Raw genomic sequence first — 19,542 nt, 5'->3', positions numbered from 1 at the left:
TTAGAATATCTATATGATACATTTATAAGAATATCCATATGATACATATGAAAAATGTGCCCATTGTAGACCAATCCACTTTAAATGAAATTTATTAATTTATTTTCGAAAGGATGTCCATTTTTTATACGCCCGTTTGAAAAACGGGACGTATTATGGGAACGCCCCTGGCGGGGCGGGCGGTCGGGCGGGCGGGCGGGCGGCGTCCAATTTTGTCCGGAGCATATGTCCTACATGTATGGAGGGATTTTAATGAAACTTCATAGAAATGTTCACCACTATGAGGAGCAGTGTCGGCACACATGAACCAGGTCTCTAGGTCAAAGGTCAAGGTCACACTTAGAGGTCATTGAAAAATGCTTGTCCGGAGCAAAACTTCCACATGTATAGAGGGATTTCAATATTACTTGGCACAAATGTTCACCATTGTGAGGGGGAGTGTCGCGTGCAAGATTCAGGTCCTTGCGGCCAAAGTCAAGGTCACACATAGAGGTCAAAGTTCAGATAAAAATATGAAGATGTGTATATGGACCATTTAGTCATCATTTATTGAGGGATTGTAACACAAATGGTCATTATCAAGACTATGGCTGTGATACATATAATTTAGGTCAATATATACAAGGTCAAGGTCACTAAAGATGATGAAATATCCAGATTTTGTAAATAGAATTTAATCAAAGGGCAACAACAAAGTTATTACTTTGTTCATAAATGACTTACACAATTACTCCCCTTGATCTACTTTCACTTTCAATTCTAAAAATAGAATTTAATCAAAGGGCATAAAATAATCCTCTTTCTTGGACTTGAGTATGTTCTAAAGAATGTAACATTTATTTACACATGTTTCATTCATTGGTCAAGATTCTTAACTGTGATAACTATGGTGTTCTGTAGACTTGGTATTTGTTCATAAAGATCATACAGTAATTACCTTATCAAATGTGAATTCTTTCTCATAGAAATTTAATTATATTTTAATTTTCAAGTAAATATCAGTTCAGCTCATTCAAAGATTAAGAATTGTAATGAAATGTATTTCCCTAGAATAAAATCTTAAATCAGAATTTTTTAGTTATTAAATTACAATTACATGTACTTTTTATCTTCCCTACTGATTTGTTTTAAGGTTCATTTAACAACACAGTGCGGCTGTGCCAAGGATAAAAACTTGCTTGCTAGATAACACTTATCCATAATGCCCCCATCTCCATCTAAAGCTTTCGTAAACGGGCGTATTTTGTGACTATGGCACCCTTGTTTTTTTTAATTATTGTTTATTCAAATGTTATGACTTAAGATAATTGAGGTAAATTATGTTGTTTGGCAATGATTTCCTTTGGTAAGTCAGATTGAAATATATTGCGATTTCATTAAGTATAGACAGCATCATTGGAGAGTGGGGATCTTAAAAAAAAATGAAATTACATCCTATAGGCTGATTACAAGTTGTAAATATTGATTAAATTTCCCAGACTTGTATTAAATTCTACCTTTCTCAATGACTTTAATCAAAAACAATGTTGAAATTCCAACAAAACAATGTTGAATTCCAATTTTTATAATAAATAGGAAACTAAAACTACTTTGGAAGAAAATAAAGGTTATTTGATCTGTATTATTTCATGTAATAAATTGCTGTTATTTTAGACTTTAAAGATGAGATAACGGTTGATTAATGTTAATGTTTACATAATAACCCTATATTGAATTTCCTGAATGGTATTTTAGAAATTTCATATCAATTTTAAAATCTTAAATACAAAACTAAAATTTGAAAGTTGGTGAGTCAACAGTACAAAGAGCCTTAAGAGCTCATATGTGTGTATTGCAATGTCGGTTTCCATTTCAAAATTTGAAAGAAAATAGTCTTAAAGCAAGGCTGTCAGTGCTAGTTGGTGCTTCCCCTCCCCCTACATGCCCCCTTAAAAAAATCAAAAAAATTCCCATAGCCATTTGTATGTGAAAGTACTAATTAGTATACAGGAAGCTGTGTCTCTTAAAACTTCCCTTGTTTTTGTCATGATAACATTAAGACAGACTGTTTTCCATTAAGACCAATTTGACATGAAGATTTGTGTCAACCTGTTAGCACATTAAGAAACAACTGTGGTTGATCTTAGATTGTAGAGGTACAAACTCATTGTGGTAATTGTAAGTTGAAGGATTAATGTGAATAGAGTGTATACCCTTCTTTTTGGTAGTGGAAACTGTTTGTTTGATATATTCTTAGTCTAAAAAATAAGGTTTGTTTATACAGTAACACTTGTGTTGAAAGGACCATGCAGTTCTGGGAAAATTGACAGGAAGACATAATACTAAAGTACATGTATTTAGAAAACTGTCATATCAGTAATTTTCATTATAATGAGATAATTCAGTTTGCTCAAATTCTCCATTTTATTTTCCAAATTCTTTTGAACATTTTACTTGGTTTTAGAGATAACTTGTTGGTAAACCACCTATAAAGTGTCACAGAGTCTGGTTGTAATAGACAGTTAAGGGGAAAATAAAATGGAGAACTTAAGGAACATACACATTTATGTCAGTTTAAAGTTGCGTACTTGTGTTCGACAAAAGATGAAAGTATCCATGCAACCAGTGCAGACCAGGATCAGCCGGCACATGCCAGCAGTGCCACATCTGATCTTGGTCTGCACAGTGAAATTTTCACTAAAAATAATGAATGTTTTTTTTTGGATTGATTAAGATGGACAAGCCCATTTAAGACACTTATGAACTGAAAGTTAACAGACCTAGGTTTGCCATCATTCAGCCAGACCAGCTGGGTTTTTGTGCAGCCTAGTCTAAAGTCTATGTACTTTTTGCCACTCAATTTTATCACTTTGATACTGAAATGCCTGAAACAACTTAAAAATGGATTGTTCCAAAACAGCCAGGGCGATGTGCACTTTAAAAAGGTTTAACAGGATATTGGGTTTATGGATGTTGTATGATTATTATAATAATTATTACTGTTATATATATTACAGGATATAAACACACATTAAGATGGCGCTGCATCTGGGTGCCCAGTATATTTTGGAGCATAATGTCGGCATCAGTGATGCTGTGTTACTGGACCCTCTAACAGAGGAGGCATTCATCGAGAACCTTAAAAAGCGTTTCTCCCATGAGCAGATATATGTATGTATACACTATTGAATTTTAACATTAATTATTATTCTTTTATTATACCCAAACCAAAATCGCAAGCTAACATTGCAAGCTTGTCACAAGCTTGCTGCAAGCTTAAGTTGCAAGCTTGCTACTGGCTAGTAATTGGAACCTTGCGGCAAGCTTGCGATCAGTTATTTAAAAAAAATCTGACTGCAAACTAGTTAATATTTAAGCTTGCGCAAGCTTAATCGCAAGCTTGCGCAAGCTAAATCGCAAGCTTGCGCAAGCTTAATCGCAAGCTTAATCGTAAGCTTGCGCAAGCTTATTTGCAAGCTTGCGCAGGTTTATCTGCAAGCCTGCACAGGCTAAGTCGCAAGCTTGTGCATGTATAACTTCAAGCTTAATGTATAAGCTTGCGCAAGCTTAATGTATAAGCTTGCGCAAGCTTAATCGCAGGCTTGCAAAAACTGTAAACCCTATTTGGAAAGGGAGCTGCTACGTATAACAGTCTCTGAATCCTATATAACATGGAAAAAAAAAAGGCATTAATTACCATGATAAACTTATTTAATCATAAATTGTAAAAAGAAGCTGATGTTAATTTTTTCATATACTAATGGTTTCTTCCAATTACCATGGTAAAATACCGTAAATAGTCCAGCCTTCATGGGATGACATTGAAAAAATCCAGCCTAATTCCAGCATCCCTGAATGTTCTTAAAATGTAAAATTCTGGGATGGAATTCAGCACAGGAATGTTTGGGGTAGAATTTTTATGAGTTTAACATGATCACATATTTCTTTCACAAAATTTAATACATATCCTTTAGTCCAAATACAGAATAGAACAGCCTACATTCACTATAACACAAACAGTTTTTTTTCTAGCTGCAGGTTTTGGTAGGTTCTTGTTTTCTTAGAATCCAACACTTTGTTTTAAGCAATTATTTTGCTCTTAGTCTGTCAGTGACAAACTATTCAATCTTAAATATGTTTCTGATTATTTAAATTACTATTTCTTTTATCGGTGTCAATTTTTAGTCCTCTGCCAGTGTTTCCTAGAACTTCTTATGGTTGTGCTGACCTTTAAAGATAAAATTCATAATTAATTAAATACAGATGCAGTAATGAACTATGTTTTATTGCATAAATGCAGTTATATTACATATCTTTTAATAACATCAAATCTAATGTTTCAACAGTATTAACTATTAAATATTAACTATGCTTATGCATTTTCAAAAAATACTAAAGCAATGCAGTATATCTTATTTCAATGTGCACAAATGTTTAAGAATTTCTCTGTATGAGAATAAGTAAATTTGTGACAATATTTATTACCCAGTATGTATTTTTTCAAGAAAAGATGTGGAATAGAAAAGTATTGAGATTTAATAATATACCTTTTCAGGATTAATACTGCACATCATTATTAAACACTGCCGCTATTTCTCACAGTCAGCACTTATGTCCCAGCCTGCAAATTATTTATGTATAAAGTAATTTTAGATTGTTCCCATTGAAAACACAACACATACATGTAAAATAACAAATGATTATGATTGACCCTGTTCAGCTGTACAACTTAACTACTGATTGTTACCATTTAGTCCTATTTAATCAAATTGATTTAATTTGTTTAATTTGCAGGAAATGAAAAAGATCTACTAACATGCCATTTAAACAATATAAACAATCATTAAAAAGAAATCATTGAATAATTTATATTTTACAGATTATACATGTATAGATTAAAAAGAATTATCAGAAAAACAAATGCATGAAGTTGAAAATATAAAAACAACCTTGATCTCTTGTTACAAATGTTAATAATTCGATATATAACCTGTTTCTGCATTAATGTAACTTAAGGTTTATAAATACCTGATTCTGTTGTATATCTCCTTGTCCCAGGTGATTCTGATTGTAATCATACCAATACTTAAACACTTTAAATGTTAAAAACAATATCTCCAAAACTGCTAAAATATCAAGTACATCCTCTGCTCTCTTTGCTGACCCAGATATCTTAGAATTCAAATTTTACAACAGTTACTGTAAAACTGGACAGGTCTATCATTATGTAAAGCAGGGTTAATCTACTCATCATTTTAACTTTCATTCTTTGAGCAGTAAAAGAAAATATCAAATAGCTAATAGATATATAGATTTTAAAAATCATTAACAAATTTTTTGTACAAAAAGATTGCAATGTCCTTCTAGACACATTCTGCATATGAAATTTATAATGTTATCTCTCCCCAAAATAATCAAATGGAACAGCCTGATCTGTCGGAATGACCAGGGAGTAAATTAGTCATGCACAGATGGTCAATGAATTTTATCAAGGCTCTGATGTGTGTGGCGTAAAATCTCAGTGGATGTAGTATTTATTTTCCTAAATAAAAGCAATATATATTGATTAATTTAATATAGAATATATATGAGATTATTTCATGCACTGTTTTTGTTTTGTTTATTTATTTATTTATTGTTATCCAAAAACATGAATTCTTAGAATTTAAAAATGGCAAGCAATGCAATCCCATCTTGATTATTATAGTGTCTGAATGATTGAATCACAGACTTTAATTAATTTATAGTTAAACTTAAAGCCTGTAATTAAATGGATATTATTTCATTGTACATAACTTCATGTAGATTTATTGAAATAATAATATGTATTTAACAATCAATTCATTTACTTCTTTTGCATAGACATTTTTTCTGAGATACCCTTTTCCAACTACATGAAATGTATAAAGTGTCAAATTTCAAATCATTTACAGTAGCTTGCATTAAAATAGATGATGATTTTATATTTTCTTCGTAAATTTACAATACTGAGCTGAATATATAAAATAACTAATAATAAACTTTAGCGTGGTAATCTAGTTTAAACTAGTTAATTATCACTGATACTATCATTTTTGGAATTTTTATTTTAATGTGTACACTTTTGACAAAAAATTTCTAAGTGTTTCAATTACTTTAACAAGAAATTTCTAAGTGTAGATTTGTACAAAAATTTTCTAAGTGTCTACTAATTGCAAGCTTGCGGCATTGCAAGCTTACATCAAATGTTTGCAAGCTTGCATGAATTTTAAACAAGCTTGCAATATATTTCAAAAGTCATCGCAAGCTTGCGCAAGCTTGTTGCAAGCATGCAGCAACCATGTATTTAAGCTGTAAGCTTGCGGCAAGCTTGTGACAAGCTTGCGGCAAGCTTGTCGCAGGCATGCATTTTGGTTTGGGTAGTCTTTTATGTCACATCGTCACAATATGAGAGCACAAAATTTTAATTACTTTTGAGCTGTAACTTGAGTTTAGTTTAAGACCTACTGAAACACATTTAGTACACTGAATAAGTCACAATATATTTGGGGTTACTGCTAAAATGAAAGGTCTTTATTGAGACTCTTCAGCTTAAGTTACGATAGAAGCCGCCTTTCCAGTGGGAAGCCTTTGGAAGGTAGTGGTTCTACTTTGAAGCCTGTATTTGAGGGCTAACCAGAAAAGCTCTTAAGTTGCCATGTGTTTGTCTATCCCATAAATAACAAAATAAACTCAGAGGAAGACCAATGCAATATTCTGTGTAATTTTTTGCACAGGTATTAGTTATATTTCTGGGTATACACCCATCAACAGTTGGCAAACCAGCATTCACAGACTCTTTAACATAATAGAATATAAATTATTCAGTTATGCTGTTTTTGTACCAATAGAAATAAAAGTTATAAATCAACAGTTAAACAGATTCATTGAAAGTCACCCTTTATATATGGAGAAATAAGCAAATGATTACATATGAATTAATAAAGATGGCGTGACTGATTTTACACACATCATTGTTATTAGTGGGAAGTAATTAATGAATTGAAGCTTGGTGATTTGATGTTAGGTGATAGACTATTGATTTTGCTGTTGTTAATGTTATGTTGAGATATTAATATGTAACCTGCTGAATTTCCTAAATGAACTTGTCCACCTTCCATTGGTGGACCTGTTCAATTGTAAATATTTGGGTATATCAAGATGAAAGTTTAAAGTTTCGTCTGCCAACTGTACAGAGCCTAGTCAGATTGCACCTTATGTGCAGGCTGGCCTGGCTCTAATACTGGTCAGGCAAGGACTAATCACTTTTGTTCCCTGCAGGTTAAAGGTTATTTATGAAGTCTGTAAGTTATGTGTATAGAAGTAATGTAATGCTTATTTAAAGGCCAATTAAGTTCAAAATGATATACATGTAATTCTTATTTTCTCAAAATCTTTATAAAGTTTTGGTATACAGTTAAGTCTCCAAAGTGGTACATATCGGTCATATAGCTAAATCATCTTTTATTTTTTGGCCAATTGAGGAAAGTTTTAGTTATTTTGTTTGGTTAACTTCAAGACGATATACCACATTGTGTACAATTTTCCTGCTTTTATGACAAATCATTTCATATTCAATGGTGCTTCATGTCAGGTGATTATTATCTAACATGCTCTCAATCTATAATTAAAACATCATAAAACACGGGATTGCCTTTTAATCAAAGGAAAAATGGTATTGAATACATTGCCGAGGCTAAATGTTTGAAGCAATGCTACTGGCGTTTGCCACTGGTTTATAGAACTAGTTCAGAGACTGAACCTCTGGCTGATATATTATGGTATTAGCATCTGTTATAGACTGTTGATAATTCATATTAGGACAAATTCATCTCTTTTGGTAGAGGAAAATGTTAATAGATTTCTTGGTTTTTCTCAAAACATATAAAGAAAGAATTGTATACTTATTTATTTATATGCTACTGTTTGTTTAGCACCATTCAATTGTAACCCTTGCCTGCAATACCCAAGGGAGTGAATGATAATTGACCTACTTTTACATTTTGTCTGTCCCCACACTGCTTGGTCATTGTCTCCCCCACTGCTGGGTCATTGTTGCTGTTGTTTTTTTGTGTTTTTTTTTTTTTTGTAAATAGGAAGTCCTTATTATTACCCAGGGGTTTAGTAGATTGATCAAAATTGATTGGTGAATAATAACTGGTAATTTGTTTTTGTAGACTTACATCGGCACAGTGGTGGTGTCTGTCAATCCGTACCAGAAGTTGCCTCTATACACTGCCGAAGTTATAGAAGAGTATAGAAGTAGAAACATTTACGAGCTGCCGCCACATATGTAAGTTGGAATTACCTTATACATGTAGTTATTAAATAACACTTCCCCCCCACACCCCTATAAATCACAAGGCCACTAAAAAAGCTCAAGCAAAGGCTAACATGTCGGAAGTTTTAAGTATAGCTTTTTCTAGTGTTGTGGTGAAAAAAAAAATGATATAAGGTTCCGCAACAGTTTAATACTTCATGATTGAATTGAGGCTTTAGAGTGGACAGCAGGAGAAGCACTGTTCAATATGTTTCCAAAGTTAATACAAGAAAAGCATTGATGCAAAGCATCAAAGGGCGACGCCAAAAGAATTTGATCCAGATTTGCACCTAAATACTTAACAAAAGATGTGTACTTTATAGCAGTACCATTACATGTGACCTGGAGGCTAGGGCCAGTTTAAGTTGAAACTTAAACCAAAAAAGAATAGACTCTGTCTTGCCAAGATGCAAAGACAATTTATAGTCAATTAAGCAATCTTATAAGACTCATGCTATGAGAAAGAATTTCTTCAGATTTATTTTACGAGACACAAGGATTCCTTAGTCATCAGCATATAATCACAGGCACGAGTATCGGACCTGGGAAGAAAAAATATGACCAGATGACCAGATTGATAAAAAAAACTGTGTTTATAAAAACCAGAAAAAAAATGTAAATAATGATCCCCTTTACAAATATACTATCAACTTGAAGTATATTTTTAAAGGGGGTCATTATTTACATTTTATTTTGGTTGTTGACAAGATGAACACAGGTTTTTTTATCAATCTGGCCATATTTTTTCTTCCCAGGTCTTAGATACTCGTGCCTGTGCATTATAATAAAAGCTTATTGCTTAGGGTTGAAGACATGTCATTGACATATATTAGACATAAAAGAGGACCTTAAATGAACATCAGGGGACACCATAGGTACTCAGAGCAGTAGTAGAATGAGTACCAGTCACATCCACCAGCTGCAGTCTATCAGAGATAAGACTTAAAACCATGTAAGAATGTCATTATATATGGCAGATGCTTGAAGTTTCATGAAGAAGAAGAAAAACAACGTCTTCATGTGCAGTATATAGTGTGTTTCAACTGTATCAAAATGCCTTTTGTAGATCTAAAAGTATCATGCAATACTGCCTTTGTCCATTTCAAATAATGCAACCTGTTTAAATGAATCAAACATGTGTCAATGAAAAACCACTTCTAAACCCTGACTGAAACTGCCTGACCATGACTCGAACCCATGACTTTCAGAAGACCAACTGAGCTATCCGGCCGGCTACACAGTTTCTCTTTAATAATGAAACAGTTCTAAACCACAACATATTTCCCCACTATATCGATTTGTGTCCGTGAATTTCTTATGTTACAGAGCATAGGAAATTGAACTCATGCTTATATGCAGTCACAGATTGAGAAAAACTTTGAGCTTGACCAGAACTCAAACCTGTGACCAACATAAGAAATTTTATGAAGGCTGATTTGTATTTTTGCATCAAGGGCACCGGGCAAAAACATGAAAATGCAACAAACAAACCACTTTTGTGGTAGATTGAATTTTCATGTTTTCATCTGGCGCCCCGGTTACTTTTTTGTACTATTGTTGGTTTTCATGTGGCACAAATTACCCACTATAAAATTTAGTGCACAAATTTATACAAGGGCAAGTAACAATCTACTCTATGTACAGTCTGTTGTCGGGTTTGACTCAGGAGACCTGGAGGTTGAGACCGGTGTCCCTTCATTACAAATAGATAAGACAGAAGCTGTCCTTTTCAAACTATGCACATGTTAGAAAAAAAAATAGAATAACTATTCAGAATATGATTTTTTGAGACTTTATTAATTATATTGCTTGATCCAAGTTTAAGGACATTTTCAATCAATACATGTTTTATCATTTATAACTTTAAATGAAAGTCTCATCCCTTTAATAATAATGACATAACTGTATCTCTTTAAATGCAGAAAAATTATAAGTCTCAACATATCAATATACTACAGTCTAAGATATACATGTATGCACATAAACATTAATAATTCCCAGTTTATATTAAATAAATATGAAATCCTACCATTAACATGCTTTTGATGACCTTACAACTGGTGAATTATATACAACAAAAATAGTATTATAAGTAATACCTAAGATAGACAGAAAACAACAAATAATTTAGTAAACATGAGTTACTTCCCCTTAAAGTTAAAAATAGAGAAAACCTGAAACCCAAAAGAACACCCTAAAAAAGCAAAATTATGAAATGCTGCATGCTCAGTTTTATTAAGCCATGCAAATTAATGGTAAAGTATTCATAAAAAATAGATGGCCATGTGACAGCAGTAATTGCAGAAAATCGGATAGCTTTCAACATCCGGGATACTGGTACACTTTGTAAAAACAACCATTCTGCGCAACAGATAAATGTAATAAGGATAAAATCAATAGGATAATCGTTTACAACAGTTCATTACCTATCCTTATACTCAATTGCAGGTGAATTTTCTTCTTGTAGGAAAATTTTGAAAATGTATAAATGAATGAATGAACTGATACGGCCTCAATCTAGACCACAACGATATTCGAAATCCGGGTTTTAGTATTGTCAATAAAACTAAGGGACAAGCTGTTAAACTTAACCTGCAATTTCGTGAAAATAATATCACAATGCACATGCTTTTTAGCTCGACTTTTCTATGAAAAGGGGAGCTATCCTACTCGCCCCGGCGTCGGCGTTGGCGTCACACCTTGGTTAAGTTTTTCGTACCACCCCACTTTATTTCAGAAGTATTACAAGTATGGCTTTGAAACTTACCATACTTGTTCACCATCATAACCTCCATCTACAGACAAGAGTACATAACTCTGTCAAGGTTTTTGACAGAATTATGGCCCTTTTTTGACTTAGAAAGTGTATTGAGCTTGGTTAAGTTTTTTGTACCACCTCACTTTATTTCAAAACCATTGGAGGTATTGCTTTGAAACTGACCATACTTGTTTACCATCACGACCTTCATCAACAGACAAGAGGACATAACTCTGTCAAGGTTTTGACAGAATTATGCCCCTTTTTGACTTAGAAAATACATTGAATATGGGTAAAATCCACTTATTGCCTTAACCCTTTTGAGATATTGCTTTGAAACTTTTAATGCTATTTCACATCATTACCCCCATCTGTACGCAAGAGAAGGTAACTCTGTCAAGGATTTGTTTTAAAAATTAAGGCCTTTTATCGACTTAGAATCTTGGTTAAGTTTTTAGTACCAGTCCACTTTTTGACTGAACTGTTTGAGATATTAATTTGAAAGTTGGAATACTTGTTTACAATCATGATTCCCAAACATGTCCAGGAGAAGGTAATTCTGTCAAAGATTTTATTTGAATTATGGCCCTTAACTGTCAATGTTTTGTATTATAGGCAAGCACTAAAAAAGTCGAGCGCGCTGTCTTACGGACAGCTCTTGTTACATAAAGTTATTAAATACAAATATAACAACACATTTGTTTACTTGATTTTTACGAATCAAAATAAAACTAATTAACACAACATGAAATTAACTGCTAATAATAACAGCTCCTTCCATAGGCAAAAATAAAAAGCATTACATAATAGACGACGCCGCTCACCGGCGTCGCCAATAAAAGTTGACAATAATATTTTCATAACTGGCTTTTGAGTCAGTAGATTTTTTAAATATTTTCCCAGAAAATAATGGATGGTTTTGTTGAGATTGAAAGATGGACAATTCCATTAATGATATTTAAAGTGTGGTAAGAGTTAATTATTGTCACTAAGAGAAATCTTTGGAAAGTTTTAGCATATTCATTGAACTTGATTGTTAAGACAACTTTTTGCTTAGAATCAGACCATTCATGAGTTTACTTCCTGGGACCTGTGTTGTGAGGCCAACACCTCAACAGCTAAGCCACCTGTGCCTAATACGTCACGCAGTTATGTTTTGGTTACTACCAGTATACCAGCATACATATATTGTAAAGCAGTCAATTGTTTCTGTTCTGAACTTTGATTTTGCTTATTTTAACCACCAGTTGCATTTATTTTCACATTCCTGACATTTAGAAAGGACAGCCAGATAAGTTATACAAAATCAGCTGACAAAGTGTTGGCTGCAATAATTTAAGGCCAGGCCTGGATTTTGACATACTGAATATTTACAATTGTGTCAACAAGTTCATTTGAAAGAATGTCTTTAAATCTTTTTTTTTGTGTTTCAAACTTAGTACAGTAGCACTGTAAGTTTTTTTGGGAGAATGTCTTATAAAACATGTAATTAAATTTTTGTGTAAACTTTGTACAGTAGCACTAAAAGTTATGATGAAAGTCTAAGATAGTTTCCACAAAATTCTTTGATCAGTGGTTGACAAGGTGCAATATCAACGTTTTGTAAATTTAATGTAGATATAGACAGGAAGTGATGTGATTCCTTATCTAAAACTTTGTACACAAGTATATCACCCCTTTAGGATTGGTATATATAGGTCTTATCATTAGTGAAAGTACTAAAATTGTCAGTTTGTTGGGCTTTCTCCATTTCGTTACATACCAATGCAGGAATGTTTGGGGACTTTAAAATGTTTGGGCCATTAAATTTGATATGAATGCAGTTTTAAATATGCATAGAAGTAGTGTGAAGTAATATAATTGCAGTTACATGATAAAATCTGTCCTCGAAGTTAGCTTTTATTTAATAATGTTGCATTTTAATACCTATGTCTTTCAAAGGCTGAACAAAGTAAAATGACAGATTTGGTTCTTAACCTTTAGAATGGAAAGGAAATATTTAAGGTTTCTGTTGTCAGGGTCATACAGGTTACATATAAAATATTTATTTTGAATTTAGGCCCCGTCATTTGTTTTAAGTTGCACTGACCGCTTAGCTCATTAGGGAGAGCATTAGATAGTAATTCAGTGGTTGCTAGTTTAATCCTTGGGTGAGGCATAACTTCTCTGTAACGTTTGATCTCAGACACTAAATGAGCCACGTCATGACAAAACCAACATAATGGGTTTGAGACCAGCATGGATCCAGACCAGCCTGCACATCCGCGCAGTCTGATCAGAATCCATGCTGTTCCCTATCAGTTTCTCTACTTGTTATACGGTTTGTAAGCGAACAGCATGGATCCTGATCAGACTGCGCGAATGGTCTGGATCCATGCTGGTAGCAAACCCATTATGTTGGTTTTGTCATGGCACAGCTCAAATCTAATGGTTATTTGTCTCTAACAGCTGATTCAGAAGTCATGTGTGATTAGTAGTCTGTCACTTGCTGAAATATTAGAAAATGAGTAGTTAGTTATCCGGGAAAGAGGTGGTTAGGCGGATTGAAAGCTGACACATGACCAAAACTGTTTTAAAATCAGCATTAAATTAACCAGAAAAACAAGTTGCACTGAATTTTACAGTGAAAGATCACTTTCTGGCCTTAAATGAATGGTCACATAGTCATACTGCAGGTGTTATTTTATGTCTAAATATCTCCAGCACAAGTGGGCGTTGTTGACTCACTCTTAAAGTAGCTACATGTAAGCTTGCTGGATAGTTTCCTCATTCAACATCCTTATGCTATTTAACCCTTATAAAACCTTACTGTTTTGTAATGGATTTTCCCAGAGTGTTTGACTTTGTAACAGTCCATTCAAAGTTTAGGGGTTTTCAATATAAGAAATGTAAAAAAAAAAGCTACCAACAGTATAGAGCCTTGTCAGACTGAACAAATGTGAAAGTTCATCTTATACTGGTAGCAATAAGGCTGAAGCAGGTAGTGGTAAGATTTATATCCTCCCTAAGTTGCAAGGAATTTGAAATCAGTGACCTTAACCACTCAGCCATCAAAGCCAATAATTTAAAGCCTCCGAATTTGTTCAGTCACTATATATATGACGGTTGAAAGTTGGGACTCAGTTACTTAAGAACCACATATCCCCACCACAAATAATATGTGATGAAGTTGTTATTCAGTTAAAGAGAACAAACCAAACCTTGCGAAGAATTCAAAAATAAGCAAACATACTGAAATAGTTATTAAAATTTAAATTTAGGCATTGAACTAAATTTAAATTGAGGTAAAATTCAAAGTTAAATTTTAAGCTTTAAGATTATAATGAGCCAAGATCTAAACAAGTCCACAAGAACTGTAATGTCTAGAAGAAACAATATTTTAAATTTGAAATGCCTATATGTTAATTACTAATGTGAGCCCTAAATTGACTTCACATTTGTTGTAAATTTATGACTTGTTTTATTTGAAAATGAATATTAATTTTGATTAGTTTACCCTCACATTTTTACCAAAGAACTTTTCTTGTATAATAAGTCAGTGATAGTGTTTCTAGCTTATACAATATAAATTATTATAATCAATTCTAAAACTCATTATGTCAAGTTTTCCTTTTTTTAGGTAACTTTAAAATGGAATTATTCAAATATTACGCAGAACCGGGTCAGCATTGTGTCAGTTACTCAGCATTGTGTCAGTTACGTAAGATAAAAATGATATTTAAAAGGACATTTGTTTACGTCTGTACATAGCTTAGTTGCCTACTTTAAAGAATTAGTGCCTGATTAAGCAGATAAACATACTTGTGGTAGTTTTACAATATGATTTATGCTAGAAAAATAATTGATAAAACAAACTTCTCTAATCTTGCTGTACATTTACTTATGCAGATAAAAGTGAAGCCTAGGTCAATATTGAAATGTTTAGTTTGAAATTATTTAAGCAAGTTTCCTGTTACTTTCATGATTGTATGTAGATTTGACACGAAAGTAACAGGTAATCCAGTGCGGATTGTCCATTGTAAATGCTTAGGGTACAGTCAATCTGTACATGCTTAGCTTACAGTGATTCTGTAGGACATGTGCAGTCATTCTGTAAATGCTTAGGGTATAGTCAATCTGTACATGCTTAGGGTATAGTCATTCTGTACATGCTTAGGGTATAGTCATTCTGTACATGCTTAGGGTACAGTCATTCTGTACATGCTTAGGGTATAGTCATTCTGTACATGCTTAGGGTACAGTCATTCTGTACATGCTTAGGGTACAGTCATTCTGTACATGCTTAGGGTATAGTCAATCTGTACATGCTTAGGGTACAGTCAATCTGTACATGCTTAGGGTACAGTCATTCTGTACATGCTTAGGGTACAGTCAATCTGTACATGCTTAGGGTACAGTCAATCTGTACATGCTTAGGGTACAGTCAATCTGTACATGCTTAGGGTACAGTCATTCTGTTCATGCTTAGGGTACAGTCAATCTGTACATGCTTAGGGTACAGTCAAGGGTACAGTCATTCTGTCAATGTTTAGGGTAACAGTCATTCTATTTATGCTTAGGGTATAGTCAATCTGTACATGCTTAGGGTACAGTCAATCTGTACATTTTAAGGGTACAGTCATTCTGTCAATGTTAAGGGTAACAGTCATTCTGTACATGCTTAGGGTAAAGTCAATCTGTACATTCTTAGGGTACAGCCATTCAGTACATGCTTAGGGTAAAGTCATTCTCTACATGCTTAGGGTACAGCCATTCTGTACATGCTTAGGGTACAGTCATTCTGTACATGCTTAGGGTACAGCCATTCTGTACATGCTTAGGGTACAGTCAATCTGTATATGCTTAGGGTACAGTCATTCTGTACATGCTTAGGGTACAGTTATTCTGTACATGCTTAGGGTACAGTCATTCTGTACATGCTTAGGGTACAGTCATTCTGTACATGCTTAGGGTACAGTCAATCTGCACATGCTTAGAGAACAGTCAATCTGTAAATGCTTAGAGAACAGTCAATCTGCACAGAGAACAGTCAATCTGTAAATGCTTAGAGAACAGTCAATCTGTAAATGCTTAGAGAACAGTCAATCTTCACATGCTTAGAGAACAGTCATTCTGTACATGCTAAGAGAACAGTCAATCTGCACATGCTTAAAGAACAGTCATTCTGTAAATGCTTAGAGAACAGTCAATCTGTACATGCTTAGAGAACAGTCAATCTTCACATGCTTAGAGAACAGTCAATCTGTAAATGCTTAGAGAACAGTCAATCTGTACATGCTTAGATAACAGTCAATCTGCAAATGCTTAGAGAACAGTCAATCTGTACATATTTTAAGAGAACAGTCAATCTGCACATGCTTAGAGAAAAGTCAATTTGTACATGCTTAAAGAACAGTTAATCTGTAAATGCTTAGGGTACAGTCATTCTGTAAATGCTTAGGGCACAGTCCATACATGCGTAGGGTACAGTCATTCTGTTCATGCTTAGGATACAGTCATTCTGTAGAGACTTAGTGTACAGTCATTCTGTACATGCTTAGGGTACAGTCATTCTGTACATGCTTAGAGAACAGTCATTCTGTACATGCTTAGGGTACAGTCATTCTGTACATGCTTAGGGTACAGTCATTCTGTACATGCTTAGGGTACAGTCATTCTGTAAATGCTTAGGGTACATTCATTATGTAAATGCTTAGGGTACAGTCATTCTGTACATGCTTAGGGTACAGTCATTCTGTACATGCTTAGGGTACATTCATTCTGTAAAATGCTTAGGGTACAGTCATTCTGTAAATGCTTAGGGTACAGTCATTCTGTACATGCTTAGGGTATAGTCATTATGTAAATGCTTAGGGTAAAGTCATTCTGTACATGCTTAGGGTACAGTCAATCTGTAAATGCTTAGGGTACAGTCATTCTGTACATGCTTAGGGTACAGTCATTCTGTACATGCTTAGGGTACAGTCATTCTGTACATGCTTAGGGTATAGTCATTCTGTACATGCTTAGGGTACAGTCATTCTTGTCCATTCTAAAGGAGATGCTGATCTCTTTTAACAGTAGAGCTGGGAAAATCACAGATTATGGCCTAATGGTGCATTTTTTACGAAATTATATAAGAATTAAATGGCAAACTGGAATCTAGAGTGTTATAAGGGCACTTGAATATATTCAAGGATGAGAGGTATGAGTAACTCATCTAACTTTTTATTCTTGCATGCACTTAGTTTACCAGCTGTTCTTTTATGCTGCAGGAAATATTTTTAATGGTACAAAATACCACATCTGTATAATACAAGCTATTAAATATATTTTTGTTGCTACAAAAATATTCAAGGTTTGTAATTACACAGTTAGCCCGCTTTAGCTGTGAGTCATATTTTTATAACTGACATAAATTAATTACCAAAAAAATATTAATTTTATGACCAAGTTATTAATTTTTTTTATCAATAAAAAATTAGTTACAGAGCAAACAGTTGGCGACTTTTACCACATAATTATGAATGTTTTTCTTTTATTAATGAGCTTACATAATTACATAGTTAACCATTAGTCAGATTTTTAATATAGAATAAAAACACCACACAAAAACAATTAGTTCCACTTAAATAACCTTTGTATACATGTTTAAGTTAAAAAGGTTAATTAAAGATGTCAGTTTTAAATGATTACAGTATGTTACAGTATGACAGCAGCTCATGTTATACATGTATTTTGAATACACATGTTTGTCATTATTGTTTTAAACAATTTAAATCTACTTCCTCCTGTATAGGTAACTTATAAGTTTGGTCAAAAGAAATTGAATTTAGAAAGGTTATATTGGTACAGGAGTGTTTTATGCACAGTAAAATCAATGTGACTTGGGCATAGTTGACTTAAAAAATCATTTAATGTCATATCCATGAAATGGGGGGGGGGGGGCTTTTGTCCACCTTGTCATTTTTAGATGGGGGGGGGGGGGGGCTTTTGTCTGTATCCCTTGATTTGGTCACTAAATTATGGATTTAAAATTCATTTCATGTCATATCCATAATTGTGATTTTGTCACTAAATCATGCATTTAATATTCATGTCATGTCATATCCATGATTGTGATTTTGTCACTAAATCATGCATTTAATATTCATGTCATGTCATATCCATAATTGTGATTTCGTCACTAAATCATGCATTTAATATTCATGTCATGTCATATCCATGATTGTGATTTGGTCACTAAATCATGCATTTAATATTCATGTCATGTCATATCAATGATTGTGATTTGGTCACTAAATGATGCATTTAAAAATTCATTTCATGTCATATCCATGATTGTGATTTGGTCACTATATGATGCATTTAAAAATTCATTTCATGTCATATCCATGATTGTGATTTGGTCACTAAATGATGGATTTAAAATTCATTTTCATGTCATATCCATGATTGTGATTTGGTCACTATATGATGCATTTAAAAATTCATTTCATGTCATATCCATGATTGTGATTTGGTCACTAAATGATGGATTTAAAAATTCATTTCATGTCATATCCATGATTGTGATTTGGTCACTAAATGATGGATTTAAAAATTCATTTCATGTCATATCCATGATTGTGATTTGATCACTAAATGATGGATTTAAAATTCATTTTAATGTCATATCCATGATTGTGATTTGGTCACTATATGATGCATTTAAAAATTCATTTCATGTCATATCCATGATTGTGATTTGGTCACTAAATGATGGATTTAAAAATTCATTTCATGTCATATCCATGATTGTGATTTGGTCACTAAATGATGGATTTAAAAATTCATTTCATGTCATATCCATGACTAAATGATGCATTTAAAAATTCATTTCATGTCATTAGAATAAGTAAATGGAATGCTAAAGTAAGAAAATATCTAAATCAGAAAATCGTGCAAGAAGAGATACTTAACAAATTTTAATTAAATGACATTAAAGTGCTTTAAGATTAGGTCACCTGACTGTTAATTTCATGGACAATAAATATAGGCAAACACAGACAGAATATTCTGTGATATAATGCATTTACAGATAATTAAATGTGGATATTTTAGTACCTAGCATCCAGTAGCTATGGTAACCGTTTGTTATAACCAGCGATCTAAAATTATAGCACTTTGTTATATTAATGATAACCTACAATTCTCTCCTAATTAATTATTTTAGTCAACAGTCGGATTTATTGAATCCAGTTTTAACTTGTTTTGCATAAAAGAATATACATGTATATATAAATATCATAATCATAAATCATTAACAATGTTTTGCTGATTAATTATACATGAAAATATTTTTTTCATTCTTGGTTGTTATAAGTCTTACATTAAACACTAGCCATAATGGTTTTATGGTAACATTGCCAGCATAACTATTTAAGGAAGACTTCAGTTGCATAATTGTGACCTCAGGTGTACCATAATTGTAACCTTAGGTGCACCA

At 33.1% G+C, this 19,542-nt stretch overlaps 1 protein-coding gene and 1 long non-coding RNA gene across 12 annotated transcripts in view; one reads left to right on the top strand and one right to left on the bottom strand.

The window, feature by feature from the left end:
* The window catches only part of LOC132739799 (unconventional myosin-Ia-like), a 113,379-nt gene that overhangs the window by 33,124 nt on the left and 60,713 nt on the right, over positions 1-19,542 (top strand). For all 11 annotated transcript variants that reach the window (XM_060727594.1, XM_060727595.1, XM_060727593.1 and 8 more), the window contains 2 exons: positions 2,997-3,150; positions 8,175-8,290. In XM_060727594.1, coding sequence (XP_060583577.1) covers positions 3,016-3,150; positions 8,175-8,290 — 251 coding nt within the window. In that variant the 5' untranslated portion in view covers positions 2,997-3,015. The remainder of the gene's footprint in view (positions 1-2,996; positions 3,151-8,174; positions 8,291-19,542) is intronic.
* Positions 3,784-6,377, bottom strand: LOC132739790 (uncharacterized). Its single transcript, XR_009627057.1, has 3 exons — positions 5,008-6,377; positions 4,527-4,600; positions 3,784-4,207 (listed from the first exon to the last, which is right to left on the bottom strand). It is a non-coding gene; the product is annotated as an uncharacterized LOC132739790 (long non-coding RNA).

Source organism: Ruditapes philippinarum, unplaced genomic scaffold, assembly GCF_026571515.1.
Source record: "Ruditapes philippinarum isolate M1 unplaced genomic scaffold, ASM2657151v2 ctg232_1_1_1_1, whole genome shotgun sequence".
Taxonomy (NCBI): Eukaryota; Metazoa; Mollusca; class Bivalvia; order Venerida; family Veneridae; genus Ruditapes; species Ruditapes philippinarum.
Note: the sequence above shows the minus strand (reverse complement) of the source record. Positions and strands in the feature narration are given on the sequence as shown.